The following is a 21,130-nucleotide window of genomic DNA, read 5'->3' as shown; positions in this document are numbered from 1 at the left end:
CATTTCTTTATGAAGAAAAATGGGTAAGTACACCCCAGATAATCCTTCAAACCCAGCGTGAGTTCTGACAACACGAGACGCACATTAGGTGTTCTCAGCGTTCACAATCCCCCCGAGGACTGAAAGAAACCCGTCATCAGGTTTTTATGTGCGACGACGAGCTGCCAACCCAGATTGCTGATAATCGCCCTGTGGCCAGAACCTGTCACAGACCTCCACCGGTAAACAGACAATTAGACGTGTCTTGTTATGCCTCCCTTGTATATCACACCCAGCATTTTTCGCTATGACTTTCAAAGGGGCTTTTACAGATGTTTGTCTTAAAGAGCATGTTCCTTCCAGAGGCTTGCCGCCCTGTCTCAGCCAATACAAATCAATCTTTTGTTAAGACAATCGGAGGCCACACAAGGGTCGGAAGTTTTATGTCGGTTCCTGGATCACACACAAGCACAAATGCTTTCTTTAGGCCCATATTTACGTGCTTTTCTCCTCTTTTACAAGGACCTCGGTGCTGGCAAGCATTCAGGCAGCCTTCATGACTCGAAAGAATGCCATTGATTTCAGGATTCAGAGCAACCAGCATGTTTTCTTTGATTTTAAACCACACAGGAAACCAGGCATGATTTCCACAGTGTGGAATCCAAAACCTCTTGTCTTCGTACAGTCGACCCACTGTGGCCAATGGTCAGACAAGGTTATCTCTCAATGCCAAATTACCACTGCAGGAACACACTGTAAGCTCAGGGAACAATTGCTGCATGTGGGCGAAAAGAAGTACACAACATGATAATGAGCCTACAGTGGGTAGATAAATCCACTGCAGCTCGAGATTAGTGTCCCTCCTGTGAAATATATGTTGATTACCTTCCTACTGTTATATATCCCTCCATGTTCACTAGATTTAGCACTAGATGATACAATTTAGATTACCTACAGGGGATGTGTGGAGTGTATCTGTTGTGAACATTGAGCTGAACTCTGATCTCACCATAATACACATTCGACCCTTCATGTTCTGTTTCGGGTCTGAGAGAACCCAAGGGCCATTTATGACTCAAAAAACACTTAAGATTGAAATATCATGTTGATTTATAATGACTTCTAAACTGGTGCTAAAGGTTCTGAATGTTGTTAGGGTGCTATACTGTCGTCAGGGTCTTCTAGGTGGTTTCTAAGGTGTTGCCAGGTGCTTATTGGGGTGTTCTGAATGTTTTTAGGGTGCTATACTGTTGTAATTGTGTTCTAAGTGGTTTCTAATGTGTTTATGTGGATATTAGGGTGTTCTGAATGTTGTTAGTATGTTGCTATGCTGTTGTTTTAGATGATTGCTAGGGTGTCACTATGTGTTTATGAAGGTGTTCTTAGTATTTTTAGGGGTTTTGGGGTGGTTGCTAGGGAGTTGATAATGCATTTCTATGCTGTTGTTAAGATGGATTATTTGGAGTGTTGCTAAGGTGTTGCTAGATGATTATTTGAGTGTTATGAGTGTTTTAGTTGTGTTGGTGGTTGCTAGGATGTAGCCAGGGTTTTCTAGGTAGTTATTAGGATGTCCTGAGTGCTGTTAGAGTGATGCTATGGTATTGTTAGGGTGTTATGGATGGTTGCTAGGGTGTTGCTTTGTAGTTATGGGGTTGTTCTCAGTGTTGTTAGTGCATGCTGTTTTTAGGGGTTTTGAGGTGGTTGCTAATGTGATATTAATGTCTTTCTATGCTGTTGTTAAGGTGTTTTGAACGGTTGCTAGGTGATTATTACAGTGTTCTAAGTGTTTTAGTGTGTTGCTTTGCTGTTGTTACTGTGTCCTATTAGGGTTTTCAGAGTGTTGTTAATGCATTGTTATGCTGTCGTTAGGGTGTTGCAGTAGGGTGGTAGTTGCAGGAGTGTTGCTGAGTGGTCATTAGGGTGTTCTGGGTGTTTTACTGTGTTGCCATGCATTTACTAGTGTCTTCTAGGAGATTGCTAAGGTGTTGCTAGGTGCTTATTAAGGTGTTCTGAATGTTGATATGGTGTTATACTGTCATTAGAGTGTTCTATATGGTTTTAAGGTGTTGTTAGGAGCTTATTAAGGTGTTCTGAATGTTATTAGGGTGATATACTGTCGTTAGGGTGTTCTATGTGATTTCAGTTTGTTGGTAGGTGCTTTTTACAGTGTTCTAAGTGTTTTTACTATGTGGATATATTGTTGTTAGGGTGTCCTATTGGCAAGTTGCTATGCTGTTAAGGTGTTCTGAGTCATTACTAGAGTCTTGCTATGCAATTGATAAACCTTCCCTGGTGTACAAGCACTCGAGCAGAAAAGTGAAATGTCTAAGGGATGAGAGGAATGATGTGTCTGTCTATAGCTGCTGTCACTTTCACATTTTCACAGTGTCTGTCTATTTTCTTGTTCTCTGTTTAAATCTGAGACACAGACACCTCAGTCTTGTCACAACTTGCTAATTATGATACATTTTTGCAGAATGATTCACTCATTTTCCATTCCACTTTAATTTTTCCCTCCATCTGCATTCTGTCCTTTCTTTATCTCTTTTTTCCTGTGCTCACCCAGTCAAGTGCATCAGTTCCTAAATTAACTCCATATGTCGGAGCAGGTTTCTGGAAGTGGTTGAGTGTATAGTGCAGTAAACATTGTTACACACGGTGCATGTGTGTGTGTGTCTCTGACCCCCTTGTACACCGGAGGCCTGGCCCATCTTTGATATTAAAGGCTGGAATTATAAGTTATTTGGAAGTCTGGAACCGGCAAGCTTTCTGTGCTGGGTTTTTTTTTTTTAATTTCTGGCTCAGAATTGATATGGTCAATTTTTCATAATTATGTCTGTCTCTCTATCAGGCCACTTTTTGTGTTTGTTCAGGTGGGCTTCATATTGTTGTATTTGTTCTACGTCTGAAAAAGAGGGGAAACAAAGACCATTTCTGTGTAATTAATGGGAAAAAGTGCCATGTGCTGTCTGGAGATGTCATGAAAATGTCATGCTTTCATGTTTTTATAAGCACTGCTGATAAACTTTAAATTATCAGTCTCTACATGCAGGGTAGAACGGCAATTTAATTAAAATGTGATTAAATTAGTACTGTGTAAGTTTATTGTGTTTTGCTACTGGTATTTGATGATTTAATTTATTTTTAGGTAACAGTCGAACTTTGAAAGTGAGATTGTATGTGTGTACAGAAGAGGATCGACAACCGTATTTATCTATAGTGTGTATGTGGCTAGTGACATATCACGCGCACGCACACACACACACACACACACACACAGCTGATTTTTGCTTGCTGCAGTTTCCTCTCAGTCCAAATCTCATTAAAACATCTCACTGTGAATAATTACTTCATTGTTGCTTCTATCTCACAATAAAAGCATTTCCTTTTCTCTGTTGTTGGCTTAATATGTTGCTAGGAAAGAAATTTACCAGGCCTTTAGCTATTAAAATGTGTCTCATTGGGGATTTTGCTCAGCCTTCATCAGACATGAATAAAATGGCCTGATTCTCCAGTTTGCTGTTAGACCATAGCCGTAATGTAAAATTGTTCTGTTTTTACCATCTTATGAATCGTTTAAATACTCGCCTCACCGCATTAAAGCAGCATTTGTCATTTTTGCGATGTCAGCTGTTTGTGGCACAAGTGCACTCGAGGCTAATTGCGTTCGGGTGCGGTAGTCATGTTTCTCATTAGCGCACCTTGCGCTGTAGGAAGAATCAGTAGTGATCAAGTGCCCCTCAACAATTATAAAACCCCCACCTGACCGTGAAATATAAAATTATGCTGCGCTTGTTATATTTTGTACACTTGTTAACTTGGTCAGTGCAAACATATAGTGCAAAAACTTCCTGTACAAGATCAGGAAAGCCTGTATTTCATAAAAGGATCACCATTTACTCTGAATGACTTTTCTTTTCTGTCGAACACACAATTTTAAAGTGCTTTACATATATTTGCATGTAACCCGGAATATGTATTTTCATATTTCAGGCCAACACGGGTTCTTATACACCGACGGGGCGGCACTCGGTTTCTGTGGAGGACCAAATGCAGAAACAGAGAGAGGACAGAGACTCTTACACGCAAGCCCAGAGGCAATACAACTCCTTACCGCGGTAAGGAAAGCCACACAGAGACACCACTGCACAACATATCTCACATTCTCAGATCTGTTAAGCACACATTTTCTCTCACAATAACACTAAATGAACAATTTGTCTAAAGCACTAAAACCATGCATTCATTCTACAATTTTCATATAAAAGAGGACTTTTTTGGTAGAGCTGGATTCCAGGTCTTCATCTCATTTATGCATGACCTTTGGAATTGAAAAGCAGTTCTAAATAAAATTCAATAAAATAAAATGTATTATCATATGTCCATTTCGTTTATAGTAATAATAATAATAATAATACTTATTATTATTATTATTATTAGTAGTAGTAGTAGTAGTAGTAGTAGTAGTGTATTATTTATTTAAATAATAATAATAATAATTATTATTATTATTATTATTATTATTGAAAGTGTATCATTTTAATGACTTTTTTTGGGACGCTGAGATTGTGGTACAGTGTAAATGATACGTAAACAATCATATGATACCATTATTATGATGCCATTACAGTATTTCCCCATTACATTTTGTAAAGCTATTCCTCACATTCAAGTAAAAAATCTGAAATACGACTACATATGTTGCTGGATCGCCTATTGAGCAAAGCAATAAATTCATGCTAGTAAATCAGCCATTACCCAACTATGCGTGCAATCTTATTTCCACGTCTCTCACACTCTCTCTGACCTCGGTGGCATTTCTCCGCTGAAGTCATCCCATTGTCATGCGGTCGGTTCTGTCTTTGCTCTAAGCCTTCAGAACAGCAACAGCGTCTGTCTTCATGCTCACAAGCCCCTCCTAAACCTAATAAAGATCAGCCCGAGAACCTGTTTGTTGAGGGAAGTTTATCTTGGCAACCGCAGCCTATAGGGCTCCACTTTTTTCGGATGGATATCAGCCTCGTCTCTCATCTGTTTTATTTGCTTTCTTCACTTTCTCTCTTTTTTCTTCCCCTCCCCTTTGCATATTTGTCATAAATGTCAATAAAGCTTAGAATGTTGGCTGCGGGCTGAGTTTGATATCGGTGTTTCTACTTGCAGGCATTGGTATCTTCTTAATCTGCTTCAGTTCATGCAAAGCATCCAGCCAACAGACACGAGAAGAAAAAAATCCCACATTAGAGCTTTACATACTTAACTGACAGGGGCAGGGGACTGCAGGCACTGCTGATAAAGTTTCACTCAATATTTCAGTACGTTTATTTACAGCACAGCAGGGAAAAACTGCATTTTTATTGCTAAAATGTCACCTTCACAATGCAAGTGTGTTGCCAACTTTGTGCTAAGGTGGTCTGTTAGCCACAAAATAAATTTTGACGGCTGACATCAAAGCAGTAGTCTCTATGACACATTCTCCCGTTTTGTCTGCCAAAAAAAAAAAAAAGGAAGTCTGATCACGTTACCTAATTTTTGCTCACGCAAAAGCTAGGGGTCATTTTATTTTGTTTTCTTTCATTTTCTTTTTTTCTTCTTCTTTTGTTTCCTTTCTTTTTTTAAATCAATCAATTATTTATTTATTTATTTATTTTTTAATATATCGATACTTTTATTCACCAAGAATGTATTAAATGCTATTCTTTAGATATTTTGTTCAACAAAGAATCCTGGAGGGGGAAAAAGTAAGGAAGAAAAAGAAAACCAATAAATCAATCAATCAATCAGTCAGCATATTAGAATGATTTCTGAAGGATCATGTCACACTGAAGACTGGAGTAATGATGCTGAAAATGCAGCTTTGCCAGTACAGGGAGAAAATAAATAAATTAATAATAAGAAGAATAATATTAAGAAGAAAAATTATTCATAATAATGATTTAAAACCTTTGTTATTAAAATTTCATAAAAAATATTAAATCATTTTATAATTTACAGGTATGTATGTATTTATTAATTTTTTTTGGTGTTGGGAGAATATAGGGAAAATTAATAAGCAAAAAGCACGGTGTCTGTGGAAAACATAATTTAAATGGGATAAGAAGAGAATAAGAAGTCCAAAAAAATGCATTTCACTTTTAATGCTTAAGTTTAGAGTTTGTTCAAGTCTATAACCCTGAGACTTAGCAGTACAGAAATAAAAAGAAATAAATAAATACATACATACATGTGTTATTTTAAATTTAATGCCATTCAATTTGCCTAAGTATAAGATTGTGTTATGTGGGTATTCTGAACTGGAATTATTGGGAAATGTCTACAGTCTGTGTGGTCTAACCTAGATGCATGGAGCTTGTTTTTATTGGCTTTGTGAACGGGGTAACCAGGATATGTACAATTACAGAATTAGTCCCCCCTCAAGCAATGACAAAACCCAGCACACACCGCAAGAAAGGAGGGGGGCCTTGCATCATAAATCCCAGATTCGTCCATCATTTTTTTCCCTTCTCTTTTCCACTCTCTTTCCCAAGACAGTAGAGAAAGTCCTAGGGTCGATAGAGAGGTTGACATTCACTACTCCACACTACGTGGACATAATGACACTTAATCAATTCAACCAATCAGCTTCCACTATTTCTCACTGCTTTAAGCATCGTCAATGTCGCTGTCTATATTGAGCGAACTTCAGACGAAAACTCAGGCTTTACGAGGAATCCGCCGAATGGTTCCTGACGGAGCTTTGACACTTTCTCTGGGGGAAGCTCCACACAGACAGCGGCCCTTTGATATGCATTCCACCCATAATCTCATACCGTCGGTCAAGCAGGGTCAAGCTGGTGTGAAATGACCCCTGTCCTCTGGAGGACCCGGCAGAGATGCACACTCATTAGTAATGTAAAGACTTACTGGAATGCTGTCCCTCCACCAATCACATGGACAGATTGTGGATTATAAGCAAGCTTTAACAGGGATCCAAATATGTGTTTACACTGTGGGTTTAGATTTAGCACTTGGCTAATGAAGGGATTCTTTTTTGGGATGCGAATTAGACAGAAAGAAAGGGAGGAACAGAAAATGGCAGAAAAGCAAAGTGTACGCTGATTAGCAGTAATGGAAGTCGTGTGAAACAGAGCACAACTTCATGCAACAGCTGCCCGTTATAATATGGCAACACTCACAGCGATAAGAGGAGGATCCCACGTTCCAGCCTCTCTTTCTGCTTTCTGTTAACAGATAGAAAGCATTACTCAAGGTGTTGAGATAATATTGTTCTCTGTGTGCATAGCTGTTGTCCCTTTGATAAACTGTGATGCACACCAGCTGTTTCTCAGATACTCACAAAAACTGTAGCTCTTACAAAAAAGCAAAAAAAAAAGAGTAAAATACTTCTAAGATGCTGTGATATGACATCATCATAAAGATACTGCTTATCATTTCACATTACTTTATCTACAGGTGAAATTTAGTTTTTTTGTGCCACTGCCATCAGAATTACAAATAGTCTTCCTGTCTGCTATTGGCCGAAAAGACAGAAAGCCACACCTCAGACTCATGCCATTGGTTGAGCTGTTGCTGTGTTGGGCTGGTCGAGATTCTCAAACATTGAGAAAAGTGTTTAGATAGCACCACAGTGCTTTCAAATCTTTCAAATAAATCTACAAATGTTTTACTTACAGTTGTTTCTACATATTACATATTATACATACACTTGAAATATGACACATTTCACTGTTATGTTGTACTTTAGCATTGACTATATTCACAATATGGCATGAAACTTATTTCACATCAGTTTATCTACAGGTGAAGTGTGTTGCTGTTGCGCCACTGCCATAAGGATTGCACAAATAATGACTGTGTTCAAACAGGTTTCACAAATAGTCTCCCCATCTGCTATTGGTCGAACAGACAGAAAGCCCCGCCCCAAACTCATGCCATTGGTTGAGCTGTTGCTATGTTGGGCTGGTCGAGATTCTGTGTTTTCACATTTTTTCAAGAAGGTGAATCTACAAATGTTGTATTTATAGTTGTCTCTACATATTAACTTGGGAAAGGAGTATTTTAAACTTGAAAATAAGACATGTTTTACTGTTATGCAATTGCAAACAACAGCCTTTAGCCTTGACTATATTCACAATATGGCATGAAAAAGAAAATCCAGATATATTGTGTATCTTAGCTCAAGTTTCCTTCTAGCTGTCTGTTTTTACATATGTTTTTAAGGTGATAATTAGTCACCATTTTCTCAATAGTTTCAATAACAACGCAGACGTCACTGTAAGAGCATGAAGATGCTCTTTTCTTCTTAATATTTTTTTCTACCTAACACCATTGGCTCTTGTGAGAAGTGCCATGTGCTTCTCTCAGTTTTTGTTCTGTGTTCTGCTGGGATCTGCTCTTAGTATGAGGTTGAATGGCTTGCATTCATTCTATATGAACAAAATGCATCTTACCGATAAATGAAATACGACAATGTACTGTAATCAACACAGTTTTATTGGTGTCCAGTCAATTTCACTTTCCGTGCATTTGAAAATACTAGGTTCATGGCCTTTGACTTTAAATTATATGCTTTACACAATCTGTCCTGAATGTAATCTGTATTCATTTTCAAACCCCACTGATTTTTTATTTATTATCCAAATAATATGACCATAGTGCATGAAACTATGAGTTTCAGTGGTGATTACCAGGGCAAAAATTACTATTATATTTGTTCATACTAAACGTTAGGTGTTTGTTCTAAACCTCAAAGCATAAGTATTACATTTTCCAGTGTAATTTGTTTCATATTGAATGAATGATGCCTCAAATCATGCAGCTTGTTGAAGAGTGGTGTGCTATTACTTTTCTTAGCAATCAAATGGACAGTTGTTGCCTAGCGATCGATACAGATACTCACAAAAACTGTAGCTCTTACAAAAAAGCAAAAAAAAAGAGTAAAATACTTCTAAGATGTTGTGATATGACATCATCATAAAGATACTGCTTATCATTTCACATTACTTTATCTACAGGTGAAATTTAGTTTTTTTGTGCCACTGCCATCAGAATTACAAAAATAATGGTTGTTTTCAAACAGGTTTCCCAAATAGTCTTCCTGTCTGCTATTGGCCGAAAAGACAGAAAGCGGGTCCATAATAAAACAGACACTTGGCCTTTTTTAGAGTTGGGCAAGTAAACAACCACCGAGCAATCACGCTAGCATCATGCTAGTGACAAACAATGTAAACACGCCTTATTTCACCACCTCATCTTGAATTCTAGACAATACTAGAACATTTGTACTTTTGAAATTGCAACTTTTGAAAGCACTCCTTGTGTGAAGCCCAACAGAAGTGTGCGCATACACATGCATTTAAGCATGCAAAGCCAGTGAGGTGTGAGTGGGGCTTCATTTACCCATGAGGCAATGGGATGTGGCATGTTAGCTTCTTCACATTCCCACTTAATGGATCCTAATAACATAGCACAGGGAAGATGGACACAGTCTGAGTGGACACCCCTCACAATGGCTGCAACGTTGACAAAGAAATTTGTAGGTTGGATATTTCTTCCCTTGTTCCTTTAAGCAAGAAAGGGATCTAACGCTGGCGGTCTGTCAGATGTGCATTAGTTGATTGGGTGGTATGGATGGACATTGAAGGAAACTGTTATTTCCTTTCTTGATGTTAAGTACGCTAGCTGGTCTCAAAAAGAGTGTTTAACTGTTTGTGTACAGCACAGAACTAGATTTTTACATTTTCTGGAGAACATGTGACTGCCGCTTGTCTTGGACAACTCACCACCACAATGTTAGCGTATTGTAGGTGATGTTTAAGGCTTCACAATAGACTGTAAAGCAAATATGGACAACAAATCTTTATTTCCTTCCTAATGTATAAAAATTAAGCCAAAATGTCCCAGAAATGGCCACTGTCATCTTGTGCCGACAACGTCATTTGGATTCGTAAAGTGGAGCCGCATTATCGAAGTCCTGTCCAAACTCTCACAAACTCACAATCATGATGCCACACCCTGTTTTTATCAAATCAAATAACTAACTAAAACCACACTTATTAGAAAAACAAACACTTGAACATACATCTGCGTAATAAGAACTACCTTAAATGACAGAAACCATGTTTGGGTAAAATTTAATTGAAGAGTAATTAGATTTTTTAGTTTGGCTCACATCTCGAAGAGGGCAGGGTTCATGACCTATACTGCAGCCAGCCACAAGGGGGGCAATCAAAATATTTTGGCCTCATTTTTTAGGATGTGTGTGGCAAACTTGGGCTTTACAGTATGATTTCTTGGTGGTTACTTACTGGCCCAAGTCAAAAGAGCCCACTCTCGAGTCTAGATTTGACACGGGTCCTTCTTTTACCGTTTTGGTCTCCGTTTATGACCTTTCATTCTTTTTTCCACACAGACAACCACGTAAAAACCCTAGCACCGTGTCTCAAGACTCTTGGGATAAAGTCTATCCTCCCGGCGAGGTCTTTCAGTCCGCCAAAGAGAACCCGCGCTACTCCAGCTACCAGGGATCCCGCACTGCCAATGGCTACCTGGGCGCCGCCGCCACGGGCCTGAACGCTCGTGTCCTCCTGGAGACCCAAGAGCTCCTTAGACAGGAACAGAGACGAAAGGAGCAGGAGGCTAAAACCAAGCTACCTACTATGGAGGAGACACCAACCCCAGGCCAAACCCCTGTTCCTGCTCCACCCAAAGGCCCCTACCGACAAGACGTGCCACCCTCGCCCACCCAACTCGCCCGGCTCAACCGTCTACAGACCCCTGAGAAGGGCCGCCCCTTCTACTCCTGAGATGAGAGATCAAAACTGTAGGAAAAACTATGTGACAGCAATAATATTGAATGGCGAGAGACAGAGCTATAATATGGAGACTGAATGGAGAATTCTGGGTAATTGGTTTTGGAGGTTTTTCTGAGTTTTTTTTTTTTTTTACTCCAGTATGAACTCTTTGTACACACTGAAGATCTTTGTCAACTATCCATCACCCATTCCTGCTTTTGACAAATGTGTGTGTGTGTTTGTTCAATTCATTGATGTTATGGCACTAGGTACTCTTGACAATCACATGACAGTCGCCCGAGGCTTTGATACATGGTTGTTTCCACCATATTGTGACCTACATATCTTGTTTTTGTCAAGTGTGCTGAGACACTTGTCATATTTCACCACAAAAATCAAAAGAAACAATGCAAAATTTAGCTTTAAAAAATTAAGCTAGTTTCTAGGTCTATAAAGACCTATATATATATAAATGCATTTAGCAGACACTTTTATCCAAAGCGACTTACTGTGCATTCAGGCTATACATTTTTTACCAGTATGTGTGTTCCCTGAGAATCGAACCCACAACCTTTTGCGCTGCTAACGCAATGCTCTACCACTGAGCCACAGAAACATGTATATACATTTTAAGAACAGTAATTCAATCATTTTCACTTTATTATAATAGAAATGGAAAATTTTAATTTTTTAATAAAACAAAAACAGCATAAATTTAGTACAACATATCAATGATGTGTAAATATTTTACAGTTTAAATATTTCATTAGTATCTTCACTGAGAATGTGGATGCGTTACACTAATGAGAGTTTTGTGGGTGTAGGTGTACAGTATGTGTTCAGGGCGAGTGTGTTAGCCCATGTACTCCAGCAGTGTAGCTGAACTCAGCTAATAGAGTGCAGAAAGGTCATGACCCCACAACCCTCCAACTCTCTGCTACGGAAACCTCCATTAACCCGTCATACTTCTCAGTTGCTCTTCATGTGACGCCTCCCATCTCCACTCACTTCATAATTGATTCTTCTGCTTCTGTTAGTGGGCTCTGTTCCTCCACTACTAAACTGGCAAATGTACAGATCCCGGACCGGGAATTCAGGAATTAGGGAATTAATTCAAACTTTTTTTTTTTTTAAATGTTTTGTAATTTGTTTAAATACTTCCTGAAGAGTAAATAATTTAGTTTGGTGCTAATATCAGAACAGAAAATTACATAAACTTTACATAAACTAGGCCTACAAAAACTTACATAATTACAAAATCTTGACTTGAAAGTCAACATGAAAGTTTGTCATTCAATAGCTATGTTTTCATCCAACTAATTTTATGGGAATTTTGGGATATGACAAAGAAACGCCAAGATGCTCCTAAATGTGCATTAAAACAAACAAACAAACACATAATCTGCATAATAATTTCTTTATCCGATAAGAATACATGCATAAACAACGATGGAAACACATTTAACAAATACATTTTTTATTGATACTTTGCGCCAGTTTCGCTGGAGATTTTTTTTTATCTTGAACACATGGGATGGAAACAGTTTTATTTGCAAATGTTTTATGCGATATTGTAATTTTGTGAATAAGTTAAATCGGCAACTTTGGATAGAAAAATAGCTAATGAGATCAAACGTAATTTTCTTCATTAGGAATCAGTGGTATTGTGAAAATGTTTCACTATCCACCATATTTTCCAATGCGGAAGTAAGCTGTTTTCTGAGAATATGCGAGAATTCCATTTCATTACGATAACGAGAAGAATAACAAAGTGCATTAAATGGTTAAATTGTTTGTGCTTCAACCCAGTGTATTTATAATTAAGATAACACATTGCAATAATATGGTAAGAAACACCAGTTTGCAATATCAAGCAGCAAAATGAGCTGTTTTGTACAGCTAAGAATAGTTGGAAGCAGATGACACAGGAAGCCAGACACATTAAATTGACAAATGGCTGTGCCCGCTCTTAACGGGAAAAATAAGGTGACTATGACGAGTGGTTGGAGGGGAGGGGCTTAAAAATAAGAGGGACTGATGAAGTCAGCCACAATGGAAAATCAATTTAAAAGTGGAGCATGTTTTTACATTTTGATGAAAGATTACAAACTTTTCTTAATGGATAATGTTCACAGATTAATTTTACATGTTAACACCAGGAACATGTGTTAAGATAGTATTTAGTGTCTATTTGGACTTTAATGCTTCCCATCAAGACTGTATACATGTTACTTCAAGGCAGTGTGCTTGTGTGTGTGTGGACGCATTAGTTTTAAACCCAGTAGGTGTGGGTGTGACTCTGACCTTTGCCTTCACACAAACCGTCTTTGGTTTCAGTGGCTCAGGCAAAGACCAGTTCTGTTCAGCACTTTAGTTTTTATTTTATCACACAGGTTAATGGGCAGTTGCTCGCACACGTGTTCCACTATAACACACAAAGCTCAGGTTAAAGCAGACGCCGCAGTAGCCACGGATACAGTTGCAAACCTTTAAAGGACCAGTTCACCTAGTAATGAAAATGTTGTCATCATCTACTCTCTCCCATGTCGTTCCAAACATGTTTGCTTTTCTTTCTGTGAAACACAAAGTGCAGTCCACACTTTCTCTCAAAAGAGCTGCCAAAATGGACAAAAAAAAGGCAAGTAAATTTGTCCATATGACTTTTGAGCTTCTACAATAAAATTGCACTATGTGCTTTTATTTAGCTATTTTTTGTATGTTATAAAAAAAAGCAATTCCAGGACATTCTTCAAACATCATCGTGAATGAGAGAAAGTAAAGTTTTCCATGACTATCCCTTTAAAACTAGCTGCCGTTTAACTGTTCGTTCAAAAATCCAAACCACTCTAACAAATGTCATGTGATTTTATGTGTGCTGTGTGTATGTGTGTATATATATATATATATATATATATATATAAAGAATTGTTTTTTTGTGATATGTGTATGTGTGTGGGTTTTGCGTGGGATTGTGTGTATCACCAGTGCCTGTAACATGACTCTCTCTTGTCTATGAACTGTATCTTGGCAGGCACATGAAACACTTGGCCACATTTTTCAGAGCTAAAGCTAAAAGAGCTCAGTAAGCTCTCACAAAAGGGAAAGCCAGGCCCATTGACTGATGTACTCTCCTCCAAGTCGCTTAAAATGAGTCCGCCTGGCGTCTCGGATCCATTCATTGTGGAAAACGTTCAGTATATCTGCTCTATTCTTCTCTGACTTTGGTACTTCCTCCCAAAATTGTTCTGGTTCTGTGGTACAACATGATGTGCTTTTAATATTGTATCTACAAACTTCCAGAACAGCAGCTGGTTTTTATCATTATTTTTTTTTTTTTGGTGCTGGCTGCTTATCTACTATTTTTTATCACATTGTATACATTGTAGACATTTCTGGTGGGAAATGCCTGTGAAGAGGGATGTTTTTGTATGTTGAAAGTTTAACGCGTCGCCAAATGCACATATTTTTTTTAATGAAATTATTGTATTCCTTTGTCTTTCTCTGATCATACAGCATTTGTTTTAATCATTAAAAGAAAGCAACGAGTAATCTGCCCATTTTAATGTATTTGTATGACATTTTGTTGTCTATGTACGTCGTAGGTACTATGGTGTTTGATTCCTGTATGCAGAGTGAAAATGGTTTTTACACATATTTTTTACCTGATGTGTCAAAATATACATGAAGCCTCTTTGTACATATCAAATCTATATTCAATAAAAAGTTTCTTCATTCTGTTTACAAAGTGGTTTTGTATGCCTTTATTTTGTGTGTATGAGTGCTTAACCATCAAGTAAAATATATGTAATATTTTAATATAGAAACATTTTATTATTATTATTATTATTTATATATTTTTTAAATACATTAAAATGCAATCCGTAGCCTACATAATGTAAAATATACAGTTCACGATGAGCATGCTTTAATTGTAGTAACCTTTTACTTAGGGAAAAACGTCATGTAGTGAAACTAACATAGGCCGATATGGGGGGTAATAACACCAAATGGTCTCTTAAAATATCATATAATTTTACCTATGCATGTTACCATTTCAAGTCCCGAAACACTATGCAATTAATGATATTTGTTAAAAAAAAATAAAAGCTTGTTGGTTTCGATTTGTCAGAGTTAATCATTTATAAGCTAATCATTTATTGTAAATAACCTTATATACATTTTAAGGAGACATTGTACGATCGATTATCTTCTCAGGACAGTTATACCATCTATGTCAAATTAATTGAAATTAAAGGGATAGTTCACTCAAAAATGAAAATTCTGTAATTAATTTCTCATGTCGTTCCAACCCCGTAAGACCTTCGTTCTTCTTCAGAACACAAATGAAGATATTTTTGATGAAATCTGAGAGCTTTCTGACCCTCCATAGACAGCAAGGGTCCTACCACGGTCAAGGCACAGAAATGTAATAAGAACATCGTTAAAATGGTCCATGGGACATCAGTGGTTCAATCGTAATTTTACAAAGCTATGAGAATATTTTAGGTGCACAAGAAAACAAAAAATAACGACTTTATTTAACAATTGTTCTCCCCTGACTTACCATCTACTGCCATTATCGAGAGGAATATGATGCATGCGCGTGATGCTGCTGACGTAGAACACGCACTCGCTGTGCCTTGTTTACGAGCAGAGGAATGCACGCGCAAGCATTGTGGTACTCTCCATAATGGGGGTAGATGGTAAGTCAGGGGAGAACAATTGTTGAATAGTTCTTTTTGTTTATTTTTTTTTGCGCACAAAAATAATTCTCATAGCTTCATAAAATTACGGTTGAACCACTGATGTCAAATCCACTATTTTGTCGATGTTGACCGTGGTAGGACCCTTGCTGTCTGTGGAGGGTCAGAGAGCTCTCAGATTTCATCAAAACTATCTTAATTTGTGTTCCGAAGATGAACGAAGGTCTTACGGGTTTGGAACGACATGAGGGTGAGCAATTAATGAGAGAATTAGCATTTTCGGGTGAACTATCCCTTTAATGTCAGTGAAAGTGCATTCAGTAGTTGGTGCTAATTTAAAGTTTTACATGTTAAGAAATAAATTGTATTTTTGTGAAGAGTCATCTGAATGCTTATAATACATAACAGTTTTAAGTATGGTGCAGGTATGTATTGAAATCACGCTGAAATCACGCCGGAGAGGATCCTAGTGCTAATTGTTGAATATTTTTTTTTTTTTATTTTTTTTTGCTCACAAAAAGTATTCTCATAGCTTCATAAAATTACGGTTGAACCACTGATGTCAAATCCACTATTTTGTCGATGTTGACCGTGGTAGGACCCTTGCTGTCTGTGGAGGGTCAGAGAGCTCTCATATTTTTTATCACATTGTATACATTGTAGACATTTCTGGTGGGAAATGCCTGTGAAGAGGGATGTTTTTGTATGTTGAAAGTTTAACGCGTCGCCAAATGCACATATTTTTTTTAATGAAATTATTGTATTCCTTTGTCTTTCTCTGATCATACAGCATTTGTTTTAATCATTAAAAGAAAGCAACGAGTAATCTGCCCATTTTAATGTATTTGTATGACATTTTGTTGTCTATGTACGTCGTAGGTACTATGGTGTTTGATTCCTGTATGCAGAGTGAAAATGGTTTTTACACATATTTTTTACCTGATGTGTCAAAATATACATGAAGCCTCTTTGTACATATCAAATCTATATTCAATAAAAAGTTTCTTCATTCTGTTTACAAAGTGGTTTTGTATGCCTTTATTTTGTGTGTATGAGTGCTTAACCATCAAGTAAAATATATGTAATATTTTAATATAGAAACATTTTATTATTATTATTATTATTTATATATTTTTTAAATACATTAAAATGCAATCCGTAGCCTACATAATGTAAAATATACAGTTCACGATGAGCATGCTTTAATTGTAGTAACCTTTTACTTAGGGAAAAACGTCATGTAGTGAAACTAACATAGGCCGATATGGGGGGTAATAACACCAAATGGTCTCTTAAAATATCATATAATTTTACCTATGCATGTTACCATTTCAAGTCCCGAAACACTATGCAATTAATGATATTTGTTAAAAAAAAATAAAAGCTTGTTGGTTTCGATTTGTCAGAGTTAATCATTTATAAGCTAATCATTTATTGTAAATAACCTTATATACATTTTAAGGAGACATTGTACGATCGATTATCTTCTCAGGACAGTTATACCATCTATGTCAAATTAATTGAAATTAAAGGGATAGTTCACTCAAAAATGAAAATTCTGTAATTAATTTCTCATGTCGTTCCAACCCCGTAAGACCTTCGTTCTTCTTCAGAACACAAATGAAGATATTTTTGATGAAATCTGAGAGCTTTCTGACCCTCCATAGACAGCAAGGGTCCTACCACGGTCAAGGCACAGAAATGTAATAAGAACATCGTTAAAATGGTCCATGGGACATCAGTGGTTCAATCGTAATTTTACAAAGCTATGAGAATATTTTAGGTGCACAAGAAAACAAAAAATAACGACTTTATTTAACAATTGTTCTCCCCTGACTTACCATCTACTGCCATTATCGAGAGGAATATGATGCATGCGCGTGATGCTGCTGACGTAGAACACGCACTCGCTGTGCCTTGTTTACGAGCAGAGGAATGCACGCGCAAGCATTGTGGTACTCTCCATAATGGGGGTAGATGGTAAGTCAGGGGAGAACAATTGTTGAATAGTTCTTTTTGTTTATTTTTTTTTGCGCACAAAAATAATTCTCATAGCTTCATAAAATTACGGTTGAACCACTGATGTCAAATCCACTATTTTGTCGATGTTGACCGTGGTAGGACCCTTGCTGTCTGTGGAGGGTCAGAGAGCTCTCAGATTTCATCAAAACTATCTTCATTTGTGTTCCGAAGATGAACGAAGGTCTTACGGGTTTGGAACGACATGAGGGTGAGCAATTAATGAGAGAATTAGCATTTTCGGGTGAACTATCCCTTTAATGTCAGTGAAAGTGCATTCAGTAGTTGGTGCTAATTTAAAGTTTTACATGTTAAGAAATAAATTGTATTTTTGTGAAGAGTCATCTGAATGCTTATAATACATAACAGTTTTAAGTATGGTGCAGGTATGTATTGAAATCACGCTGAAATCACGCCGGAGAGGATCCTAGTGCTCACTGGCTGCCGCCTCTGAGGATCTGAGCCTAGTGTTAAAAAAAAAGCCTAGTGTTACAGGCTAGATCTGGCCAAAATAATGAACATTGTGTCACTGACCCAAATACATCTTGCATTTCATTGCATTCTGTGCAGATTATGAAACTGTCCTTTGGTTTGAAATTTTGCAAAAAAGCAAACTTTACAAACAGTGATTCATTGCTGTCTAATGATCTATTTGGCAAACTTTGAGTTTAAGATGATAATGTCGAAGAACGCCGGATGTTGAGCAGGAGAGAATTTTAACCTTTGTTCTCCTGGTATGCCGAGCACATTTTTAGGAGTGGAAGAGAACAGAAAAAAAAATAGAAAATATGCATCCGTTTCCTCCCTTGGTTTAATCTATTTCTGATCCCATATATAATTTTAATGTTGGTTGTGACATGGCTGGCAGGTGTTCTAATGGGAAGTGTAATAACTTCGATGGTGATAAAGACAATGCTGAAATTTATGAAGTTCAGGTCCGGGTGAGAGCGGCTTTGAGAATGTTGGCTCTCACCCTGTTTCTCAGAGAAATTGCCAAGAGTTGTTCTGTTGGAAAAAGGAAGGCCTATTGAAAAGATCTGTCTGTTTGAGCCTGTAGAGGTGTGTGTGTGTGTGTGTGTGTGTGTGTGTACTGAGTGTCCAAAGATAGACTTGGGTCGTGTCAAGAAAACTTGTAGGAAAGCGTCAGTGAAAGACAGGAAGGGAGAGCATAACCTGTCCCGACTCAGCAGGGTTACTCTATGTGGGGCTCAGGTGTAGATTGGCACAACACGCACCCAGTCACAGCAGCACTGCACCTGAACCTCAGAGCGGACGTGTATCGAGTCTGAACTCAAATCCTCCCCTCTGAGTGAACACGCTCCACACCACACCGTCTGCTGTCTGGATCACTGTAACTCTGTGCTTTTCTGCTGCTCACTTTTGAGATCCACTTTCCACAAATAGGATACAATCGGTTTCCTAGAACCATAATGCAATAAAGACACAAATTCAATGTTCTTTAAAAAAATAACGATCAGATATGGTTGATAAACGACCATCGATCAAACAATTAGCAGAGCATGAAACACATTTAGATTAAAATGCATCAAATGTCTTTAAACCTCTTAACTCTTTCTCTGCCAGCATTTTTGGTCATTTTCACAAAAGTTTAATGGCCCCCAGAATATTTTGTTGTATGAATATCTGTTTTATTCTAGCTTCATGCAATCATTTTTATCAACACTTGAATGTGGGTTGGTTTCATGAAAATAGTAGCATTTTGAACCAAAAATCTGAGAAAATTGCATTTTTGTCAAAGACTACGTCTGTATCAGATTCAAAACGATGATCAAAACATAGATGGAATACATCACTTCCATCAGCTTGCGTGCCACCACTTCCTGGATCGACATTTCATTCGGTAACTAATTGAATACTCTTTCAGAAGATGTGCAATAGCGCCTCCTACCGCACACCAGTGAAAACACGGAACGCCGGAAAATTCCATCAATAACGAGGAAAGAGTTAAAATGGTGATTTTGGCCTGTCCCACCTGACTTGTGACTATTTCCCAAATCCAAAATCATACCAACATTATGACATAATTAGTTGAATTAAAATCCAATTCATTGTAGGGGTGGGAAACAAATAAAAACTTACCTGAATTACCGAAAACATCCAAACATTTTGTGTTCAACCATGTTTCTGCATGGTTTTTCCACTATCATTTCTGAAAACCCAGGAATGTGTCATTATTTGTGCCCTTTCTATACCATGTTTTTTCTTTTCTTTTGGCCTTGAATTTATGGAAGGTTTTATCAATAACTTGTATCAGTCTATATTCAATTAAATGAAAGTTTATTTGTATAGCGCTTTTCACGATACAAATCGTTGCAAAGCAACTTTACAGAAAATTAGGTTTCTACAATATATTTAGTAGTAGCTTATCAGTGGTGATTGTCAGTTAATGTACATATGGCAGAAATGTACGGAAAAATCAATTAAAGACGTAATCAAACAGACGATGAACACTATTAACAACAATTATTATATGATGCAATCAAACTTATAGCAAAATTTGGTAGTTCTATAGGTTGTTTCAGGGTTGGCATCATCTCTTCTCAGGTGTTCTGGATCCAGACCGAAGCTTGTGTAATTCCTAGTTACAGAGAAACAAAAAGAGACATAATAAGTGTAGCTGCTGTTCCAACCAAGCAAAATTGATTTGTTTAACCCAAGCTAAAGAATAATAATGTGCATTTAACTAGCTTTTCTGCATCAGAAACCGGTATCATGTTTCGTAGCTTGGCAATGTTTCTAAGATGGAAGAATGCTGTTTTTGTAACATGGGAAATATGATTTTCAAAAGACAAGTTGCTATCTAATATAACACCCAGATTTTTGACTGTAGAGGAAGTAACAGTGCATCCGTCTAGTTGCAAATTGTAATCGAAGAGATTCTGTGTACTGTTTTTGGGCCAATAAGTAATATCTCTGTCTTATCCAAATTTAATAGGAGAAAATTATTGGTCATCCAATCTTTTACATTTTTAACACACTCTGTTAGCTTAGATAATTTAGAAGTTTCATCTGGTCTTGTTGGGATATATAGTTGAGTATCATCAGCATAACAATGGAAACTAATCCTGTCTTTTCTAATAATATTACCAAGGGGCAACATGTATATTAAAAATAGCAGAGGACCTAGAACAGATCCTTGTGGCACTCCATACTTTACTGGTGATAATTGAGACGACTCCCTGTTCAAATAAACAAAGTGGTAGCGACTGGTAGGATCTAAACCATCTTAAAGCCTGCCCTTGAATACCTGTATAGTTTTGTAATACCTGTATATTTTTGTATTCACTGTCAAACTAATGTTGAGTGAGCTGAATTTAAGCTAAACCTCAGTTTAAGTCCTGAAGTGAACCATTTTTTATGTCTTTTTTTTCAAGTGCTATTTGTACTGTATTTGTACCACCAGCATCTCTCCTTATTCCCACCGTATTTGTATACATCCAGGATTTCCATAGCCTTTCAAACAGTGAGAAATGCACAATTGTTCAATCCCACATGACAATGTGTCTTCACTGGATTCTCTCGTCACCACATATAGTATTCATATTGCTTTGGTATGAAAGCACGAGCTCAACAACAAAACAATGAAGCAGCACAAATCTTCATGTTGCTGTGGTTATA

General features: G+C 37.4%; 1 protein-coding gene across 1 annotated transcript; it reads left to right on the top strand.

Moving 5' to 3' along the window:
• Positions 1-3,977: 3,977 nt before the first annotated feature.
• LOC107552788 (partitioning defective 3 homolog) lies at positions 3,978-11,090 on the top strand. Its single transcript, XM_016234779.1, has 2 exons — positions 3,978-4,097; positions 10,388-11,090. The coding sequence occupies exons 1-2, from the start codon at positions 4,030-4,032 to the stop codon at positions 10,779-10,781; spliced, it is 462 nt and encodes a 153-aa protein (XP_016090265.1). The 5' UTR covers positions 3,978-4,029; the 3' UTR covers positions 10,782-11,090.
• The last annotated feature ends 10,040 nt before the right edge of the window (positions 11,091-21,130 follow it).

The sequence above is a fragment of the Sinocyclocheilus grahami genome, unplaced genomic scaffold (assembly GCF_001515645.1).
Source record: "Sinocyclocheilus grahami isolate Dianchi unplaced genomic scaffold, SAMN03320097.WGS_v1.1 scaffold458.1, whole genome shotgun sequence".
NCBI classification, from domain to species: Eukaryota; Metazoa; Chordata; class Actinopteri; order Cypriniformes; family Cyprinidae; genus Sinocyclocheilus; species Sinocyclocheilus grahami.
Note: the sequence above shows the minus strand (reverse complement) of the source record. Positions and strands in the feature narration are given on the sequence as shown.